A 9,596-nucleotide genomic window follows, 5' to 3' on the forward strand; every position below is an offset into this window, starting at 1 on the left:
ATATTGTTTTAGCATGTTGTAGGGTGTTATTCTACCTTTATCCTGTTCAATTTAAGGCTACTCATCCTCATTCAGTCTGTTAGGTGACTGAGTCATTCAGTCATACACGAGTTATTCACCTAAAGTCAACTAATTCAGAGGGAGATTGGTTTGAAAGACAAACTTGATTGAAGAACAAAGTTTAAGCATCAATATTGCCTCTACCCTTTAAATAGAATCTCCAATTATCCCAAAAACATTGGTCCTGATTTTGAGTTAGCAGATTGGTTACCTCATAACAAAAGTGACAGATAGCCCATCTGCCTTATTAGAAGTGTAGAAAGTACAATTGCTGGACAGAATGCTGAACAATGTCAAATATTCACCCCCATGGCCTAGATCCATGTTTGTTTGCTCACCATGCCACACCAGTTTGGATCCAGCCATATGCAAACCATTCATGATCCTGTGACCCATGGGAACAGTCCAGCCTGAACTGCCAGGCCAGGTCCTCCCTGGACCTGAAACAAACATCCTGGGGCCAGTTTCAGGGTATCATTCCTCATCGGCCAGACTAGCTTGACTCCAGTGCGGCGAGCATGGAACCGATGTCTGGGGATACCCCTCCCACTCAGGGTGACAAATGCAAACAGAACAATTGATGGGCGGAATGCTGAACGATGTCAAACATTCACTCACAGTACAGAGATTTGCACCTACATCCATTGGTTTTTTTGCTCATCATGCCATTCCAGCTTGAACCCAGCCATATGCAAATTAGTCTTGACCCTGCCCCCATGGGAATTACAAGCGGCATACGATCTAAGGCAAACAGAAAATACATCACATTTGTGATAGAGAAACCTGCCTGAAAACTCTAACTCCGACCCTAGTCATCTCATTATTATTTATACCTTGAAAAAGGATTAGACAGCTTAAAGTCTTAAGAGGATTTTCACCCTGCTGGCCGGTTTTGGAACCTAATAAACCACTAAAATCAAGTAATGACTATTTTAAAATCACTCTATCAATCAATAAAGAGTTTGTAAAGCATGGCTACTTACCCATGAGGGTCTCACGGCACTGAGAGAGGGGCGAGGGGGGTGCTGGTCCTTCTGGGCATGCAGGTTCACTTGTAGAGCCAAGTCTTGAGATTCTTCCTTAATTGGGTCAGAGATAGGGTTCACCTGAGGTGGAGGGCAGGGTGTTCCAGGTCTCGGAGGTGTTCTAGGAAAAGATTCTTCCTCCAGTTCTGGTCTTGTGAATCCATGGGATGGTGGCCAGGGAGAGTTGGACGGAGCAAAGTTGTCTGGTGGGTAGATGGAATGAGAGGTGGTGGCTCAGGTATACTGGTCCTATGATGTGGAGAGCTTTGTAGGCACGTGTGAGGAGCTTGAAGGTGATTATCTTGTTGACCGGAACCCAGTGGTCTTTTTGGAGATGTTCTGTGATGTGGCTACGGAGAGGAGTGTCAAGGACCAGTCTGGCTGCAGCGTTTTGAACATTCTGTAGTTTCCTGAGCTGTTTCTGGGTGACGCCGGCATAGAATGCATTGCAGTAGTTGAGTCTGCTGGTGATGAGTGCGGGTTTGCCTGCCTTTCTGGATTCTGTGGCAATATATCTGAATATCTTTCGAAGCAGGTGGAGTGTGTAGAAGACACATTACATAAACAAAACAAAGCAACCATAGATAGTGCTGTTATAGTAGCCAACGATGATTATGGTGTAAGTCCTAGAAAACCTGCTTATCATGTTTAAGTCTTAAAAAATAATGCAGCGAGTAGGGATAGAAGTTTACCTAGGTTACCCCATCCAGCCCTTCATTAGGAGGTTTCAGGATATTTCGGTGAGAGAATAAAGTATGCCTGAGATGCTGGCACTGGCTAATGGCCAAATATGCGGTACAAAAGGGGGTGGTGATGGACGGAGCATCTGAATCAATCAAACACTCACACCCAGTCAAAAGATCTGGGTTTAATCCATCACCAAGTGTGAGCAAATTACCCAGGCAAATTCACGAACCAACTAACACATGAAAAAATAACTCAATACATATTCAAAAAATGATACTACACTGTTGCATGTACATATAAAGATACAAGTTTAATAACATTATATTCAATAAAATTGATGCATAATTATACACAGAGGATAAAAAGATTAGTAGCATTTAAACATATGCATATGGCACACAAGTGTCGAAACGAGTTGACATAAAACAGGAAAACATCTATCTTTTATATCAATGAACTATTTACTAGATTGAAAATATGCATATGTTTAAATGCTACTAATCTTTTTATCCTCTGTGTATAATTATGCATCAATTTTATTGAATATCATGTTATTAAATTTGTATCTTTATATGTACATGCAACAGTGTAGTATCATTTTTTGAATATGTATTGAGTTATTTTTTCATGTGTTAGTTGGTTCGTAAATTTGCCTGGGTAATTTACTCACACTTGCTCTTGGCCCTGACCCAGGAAATCAATCCGTATCACGGGGTCCTTTGTTACTTCACATTATTTAATCCATCACCATTCTTTAGCCCACTCTGCCACCCCAGTTCAGACATGGCTATATGCAAATCAGTCTGACCCTGTGCCTCATGGGTTCATGGGAACAGTCCAGCCTGAACTGCCAAGCCATGTCTTCCCTGGACCGGAAACAAGCTTCCGAAGACTGGTTTCTGGCATTCCAGCCGTCTTCAGCCCGACTTGCTTGAATGTAATGTATGTATACTTGTAAAGCGCACTGTTACCTCGTTACGTGGTGTCTTGGTGCTGTATACCGCTGGGGAACCCGTCCTGGCTTTCCCTGTGAGAGGGCACCCCCAAGGTGAAGCCAGGCATCCCCGGCGCTGCTGGGGCCGTTGTGGAGATTAAGCAAGCTAATGCCCAGAGTTGCAGAGTGGGACCCATGGTTAGCGTAGGCACCTAGGCGAGAGAATTATCGAGTCCGCGGACATTGACCCAAGACCCTGCTGCGTTGGGAATTGAACCCTGGTCCCGGGCCGACTTCTGCTTCAGGGTCTGCCCCTTCTAACCAGTGAGCCACACTTTTCCCGTATCCAGTGGCAAAGTGAGCAAGGGACTCACGTCTGAGCATACCCTGTCACACTTATGGCAGCCAAAAGCGGTACAAAAGGGGGTGGTGATGGACGGAGCATCTGAATCAATCAAACACTCACACCCAGTCAAAAGATCTGGGTTTAATCCATCACCGTTCTTTAGCCCACTCTGCCACTCCAGTTCAGACATGGCCATATGCAAATCAGTCTGACCCTGTGCCTCATATGAACAGTCCAGCCCGAACTGTCAAGCCATGTCTTCCCTGGACCAGAAACAAGCTTCCGAGGACCGGTTCTGGCATTCCAGCCGTCTTCAGCCCGGCTTGCTTGAATCCAGTGGCAAAGTGAGCAAGGGACTCATGTCTGAGCATACCCTGCCACACTTATGGCGGCCAAAAGCGGTACAAAAGGGGGTGGTGATGGACGGAGCATCTGAACCAATCAAACACTCACACCCAACAAAGTTGGTCGGAAACATAGAATACAACACGGTTTAGGAGAATCTGACTGCCGTTCAGAGCCTTTCTGACCGACATCGTAATGAGGCCTTAAGTGTAAACTTACATCATTTATTTTTTATTGTTACAACTTATAGTATTATATTCTGTATTTATTTATTTAATGAGTTTTATATAGTGCTGGCTGGACCCGTAGGTATCAGAGCGCTTTACATTGGGTTACATAATGTTACAGACACATAAATAAAAATTACCCATTACATCAAAATAAGCAACACAGTGAAAGAAAAAAAGAAAGGTGAAAGGTGAAACAAATAGAGCAGGAGGGGGAAGGTGGAGGTGTAAAGGGAGAGGATGACGGTAGGAGAGACAAAGAGAAGTCTGCCCAGTGACCGACTGGGTAGGTGGCGGTCAAGGAGGGAATCCACAGCCCATCTCCCCTATGGCTATCAAAGTAGCTCCATCGGGCAACGGTCAGATAGGTAGGTCTCTACAGACAAGGGAAAATTCAAAAGGACAAGAGCTGGAAAGAGGAAAAGAGGAGAAGGGTAGAGCAGATAAGGGTAGGGTGCAGGGGACGGAGGGAGATGAAATCAGGAGAAACGAAGGAGAGCTTTCCCAAAGACCGGCTGGGTAGATGATGGCGAGGAGGGAATCCATGGCCCATCTCTCCTATAGCTAGTTGGGTAGCTCCACTGGGTATCCGTCAAAATAGCTAAGTCTCAACTGCTCAAGAGGAGTTCATCGAATAAAAGTCCTGGTGTGAGGATAGGAACAGGGTATAGGTGAGGGCTGAATGATATCAGGACGATGACCAGTTATTATGAATCAGGAGAGATAGAGTATCAAGGAGGGTTCCACTGGGACGGCCATCTTGAAGCCAGGCAAGGGGGATGAGCCCTTGATGATCAATTAAGTCGGTCCACATTGTTTCTCTGTTACCCAAAAGGAAAGGGGGTGCGAGCAAACCGAGGATTGGCAAGAGGAACAGGGCGAGGGCTGTAGGTCAATAGAGGGGGTGCAAGATGATTGAATAATGTCCGCCAGTGGGAGAGATGGCTGCCATTAGCAGGTCAGGCAGGGTGCCTCTGGTGTTTTTCTCACTTAATATGTAGCGCTGAACGGGGACGTCCCAAAGGTCCGAGCAGGAGAATGTAGACTCTGATCGCTTACAATGCCTATATGGTATTACTGGCAATGGGGGGGTTCTCACATAGGTGTAACCTCGATCCCTGCCGACAATCAACTGGGGCGCAATTTTGTAGTCAGGCACAGAACAAAAGAGGCATTCTATTAAAATTGAAATGCTCAAAAGGCCTTAAGAAGGATTTGGTCATGAGCCCAGACTCCCGGGCTTACTGTCTGGACTCATCAGTGCTCCCGGCGATATCAATGAGGTCCTTGCTCATCGTCCTCTGTCTCGCGGTGAGCCCAGGAAATGGCGAGCGGGATCCTCAAGGGATCGATGTTGCCTCCTCACTGCTTTTTGACCGTCACCCAACCTACCGGCAGACATCTCGCTGTGCCTCCGTCGTGGGTCTCCGCTGCACAGCCAATTATGTTTTTGCTTGTTTAAAATTATAATGTTTTTAATAGTTAATATTTTTAATGTGTAAATTTGTTTTATAAAATGATAAGAAATGTATGTTGTTTACTTTTTATTTTATTTAAAATGGTTTATTTTTTAAATAGTTCATGTCATTGGTATGTGTGTGTGTATATATATATATATGTATATCTATATATGTATATCTATATATATATATATATATATATATATACACACACATACATATATATACACACACACACATATATATATATATTTATTTGTTATATGACATTATTTGTCAAATTCTTAAATTATAATATCAATATAAATTATTAGTTCAATATTCTTTTTAATATATGTTTCTTTAACTATTAAAAAGTGTATTTGTTATATTTGTTGAACTATATATTAAACTAGTATATTTTTATTAAATTAATGTTACTATTTAATGTATGTAATATTTAATTGTATGTATATTTAAAAACTACATTTAATGCAACAATATTAATGATAACTAAATGTTTTTTTTTAATATGAATTTAGTTACCATTATAAGTATATAATAAGACGATGGATCTCTTTGGTAGATTTATGATACATATGTTCTTTGATAAACGTAGTAACCCAGGATAGTGAAAGTAGTTTGGCTAAGAGACTTACATTCTGTGTGGCACATCTCATCCATTTATAAGACAATACTATGAAATTAATAAGGATACTGGTGAGATCTTGCATCATTTAAGTAGGGTGGATGGGCATTAACCCCTTCGATGCTGATGACGAGCTCAGCTCGTCATGTTACTCGGGAATTTCGAAATCCCAGCACACAGCGGGAAAACCGCTCGCAGTCAAGGTGTTAAGAAAGATGTCGATCCTACGTTTTTGCAGTCCTCATTGTAAATAATGACGTCAGTGCCTCCATTTTGAAAGATTTACTATGAACACTCCATTAGAACTTAGCGAAAGTAGTACTTGAACCACTTTTTTCAATACCATTAAATCTTGTTAAGACTATGGGCCATATTATCAAGAACGGCGATAACATTATCCCCGATTTAGCGGCAGGAAACTGCTGCTAAAGCGGCGATAAGGGGTTTGATAATATGCCCTTGAGCATTCCAATAGAAGCCCAGGTTTGATGTCCTTCACACCCGAACCTGGGCTTCTATTGGAATTATCAAGGGCATATTATCAAGCCCCTTATCGCCGCTTTAGCAGCAGTTTCCTGCCGCTGAATCGGCGATAATGTTATCGCCGTTCTTGATAATATGGCCCTACATTCCAAAATGTGAAGCTTTCAGAATTTACTTTAGGGACTGAGGTGAGAGGTTAGAGGGGGTAGGAGAAGGTACTGCTGAGACATGGTTTAATGTTTACATCTTGAATACGTTATCTCAGGCAATCTATTTCAAAAAGTAATTGATCCATGTTGTAACTTGAACTACACTCCTGGGAACGAATAACCTAAGCATTTGTTCAGGAATGCATGTTCCACTTGATTTAAAATGTGTCTAGACAGCTAGATAATCACAGATGTTTGTGTGCTGTGCCTACAGGAATAAGAATGATGGACACATCTGTAGTTTGCTCTCTGCAGTTGGTTACGTTTTACAGATTTATACATATTTTCCAGCTGCCTAAGAAACATGTTGTAGGTAGGAGAGGAGATTCAAGGCAGGATGACTCCTCTCCTTTAGACTTACTCGTGTCTTTCTTGATATTTCTGTTTAGTTCTCTTTATTAGCATTTGGTGTCAGGTAGATGCTTTAGATGACATTTTTTCAGCCTGCCCGTTTATTCAGGTAACCTCTTCCCTGCCGCTTACTGGTTTGAAATGTCAACTAGCTTCTCAAGAGCATAGTTCACCCCTAGCTCCAGTCATCACCAGGGTATCCTGTGCATGCACTGGGAAGCTGAAGTGGTGCTTCCAAATAATTCAAGCCACAGGTTACACACACACAATAAAATGGGGTGCGCAGTTCTCGGCACAGCTCTCCCTGGTGGTGCAATCTTGGATTTATGGGAGAAAAATACCACCTTTTGCATGAAAATTGCCACATGAAAATTGTGTATTTCAAGGAAATTGCCTTTTTTCTTGTCCTTCCACGGTGAGGTTTCAGAGGGTGCAGAAAGTGACACAATACCTGTCCAACAACATCTATTTCCATTTCTCAAGGCGATCAGAGAGGTGTGCTGTTTTATACACTCCTTCTCTAAGACCACAGCACAGGATTTGTTACCCGGTTTTGGAAGAAGCCTAAATGAACATTGTCTTTCTCCTCTCCTTCTCAAATGACTATGAAGTTGCGTCCGGATGTTTCATGTACAGTATTTCGCACCACATAATTTCTAAAGTCAGTATAATGTAATTGAATTAAACCTGGGCGATACTAGCATGCTCCTGTGTGATCTTTCATCCATTTGGTTTCTTTACAGATTTTGGTTGCCTGGTGAGCCTAACAATGAATATGGACTCGAGGGGTGTGCAGAATTATCTCCTATTTACACCATAAACGGATGGAACGACGAAAACTGCAACTCAGAAAGGATGAGCATCTGCAAGCGACCAGCTGACGCATTTAGAATGTTTCTTGTTAATTAGGCTACTTTCACAGTGTGGTCGCAACCCCCAGCAGCAGAGTTGTATTATGACAAGTGGGTATCGAATTCTCTGCTTTCCAAGGGTCAGCCAGTTTAGGATTTTTCTTAACGTTCTAGGACTAGCAGTCCATGATTTATAATGGGATCAAAATAACTATAAGTCACACTCAGCTAAAAAAGAAACCCTCGCTGGCTGAGCTCTGCCCAAATGGAACTGGAAAGCATGAGAGACAAGGGCTTCTCACTTCTACTATAGAGAAACAGCACAATTATCACAGATAACTCAGACGGGACAGACAGGGGGCAGGAATGACCTTTTACCTGGTCATTGCACTGGAGTGTACACATAAGTGACGGATGGAATGCTTCATTCACCTCAGCCACTGGTAATTACTCAGGGACACATCCAAGTCTACGGTAAGGTTGCTTACCATGCCTACTCAGTTTGGACCCGGTCGTGTTTAAATCAGTCTTGACCCTGCTCCAATGGAACAGTCCAGCCCGAACTGCCAGGCCAGGTCCTCCCTGAACTGGAACACCAACAACCCAAGACCTGTTTTGCCCTGATTAGAGCTCATCAATCGGGTGAAGCTTGGTTCCGGTGGTACAGTAAGCACAGAACCCACGTCTGGGTGTGCACATCGTACTTAAGTCGTCACACATAAGAATACAAATAAGCATTGGCATAGCCAATAGGTCTCGCCTTTGGGACCTTATAAGTGTTTAGCCATGCAACAGTTGATGTTGTTGTACCAAGGATATTGTGCTGGATAAGTTAACACTTATGAGGTCCCAAAGGCGAGACCTATTGGCTATGCCAATGTTTGTTATATTGAGTCAGTGGCTCTCGAGGCAGACCAGGGCTGGCCAGATCAGGGAGAGGAGTGGTTTACACTGCTCAACTGGGCATGACTGCTTTGCCAGCCCTCTCAGGCTGGCCAAACAGTCCAGTGCAATTTTCATCTTCCCTACCAGGCTTGCTTTAAACAACCTGGTGAGGAACATGCAAAGCCTCCCATTACCTGTCTGTGTGCCGATCCACAGTGCTCAGACCAATCACAACGCTGCATTGCAGCATTTTGATTGGCTATCGGGAGCTTGGGAGCCAGGGTGCTTTCTGTTGCTGACGGAGACAAGAAGAAGAGGATGGAAGAAGAAGACGGAAGCCAGCCGGCTCAAGTAAAAAAATGTTTCCTTCTCCCCACCCCAGCACCGCCCCCCCCCCCTCTTCCGTCCAGTAGCACACGCTAGTGCCTTTGAACCCAGCTTTCCTGTGGTTTTTGTCTGCTCACCACACTCGTGCCAAGATCTAAGATAAAGCATTGACCTTAGCGAGAGTCAAATAGTGCCTGAAGTGCACAGTCTGATGAGAAAACCTGGGATCCATCCCGACTTCTCCGCTTTACCAAACCATGTGAACCTAAGAAAGTAATTCATTTCACCAAGCCTCCTTTTTCTTCATTATCAGATATGAGACAACCTTCAAATATGCAAGTTCAGGATGTGTGCTGTACAAAAACCTCAGTTTGATTTGACACACTATAATGTTGATCCACCTGTAATAAGAATCTGGGCCACAGAAGGGCATCATGAACCCCCCACTACCCCCCCCCCCCACTTTAGAAGCATTATTGGGGTCAGTGCCACTTATCATTTCTGACTAACATAAAACATTAAACTTCTGTTTATAGCTCCTTTTTCTTTGATCAGATCATTGGCCTCCAAACAGAAACTCATAAATACAAGAGTAAGAGCATAGAATGATGAAGTTCTGAGGTGTGGAATCAAAAGAAACAAAAAAGTTTGGAAAGGAGGAAGGAATGAGACAAAGATGAATGGCTGGAAGAATGGATTTATTGGCTTTTGGATGGATGATGAGATGGAAGGCAGCGTTAATGGCTGAATGCAGAGATGGATGAGGGATGGATGGATC

The 9,596-nt window shown here is 43.3% G+C and overlaps 1 protein-coding gene across 1 annotated transcript in view; it reads left to right on the forward strand.

The window, feature by feature from the left end:
- Window positions 1–9,360, forward strand: part of LOC147701850 (CD209 antigen-like protein C) — a 124,185-nt gene extending 114,825 nt beyond the window's left edge. The window contains exon 6 of the mRNA XM_086930483.1: window positions 7,499–9,360. Within this exon, the coding sequence (XP_086786609.1) occupies window positions 7,499–7,664 (166 nt within the window). The 3' untranslated portion in view covers window positions 7,665–9,360. The remainder of the gene's footprint in view (window positions 1–7,498) is intronic.
- The last annotated feature ends 236 nt before the right edge of the window (window positions 9,361–9,596 follow it).

This window comes from Lissotriton vulgaris, chromosome 7, assembly GCF_964263255.1.
Source record: "Lissotriton vulgaris chromosome 7, aLisVul1.2, whole genome shotgun sequence".
Taxonomy (NCBI): domain Eukaryota; kingdom Metazoa; phylum Chordata; class Amphibia; order Caudata; family Salamandridae; genus Lissotriton; species Lissotriton vulgaris.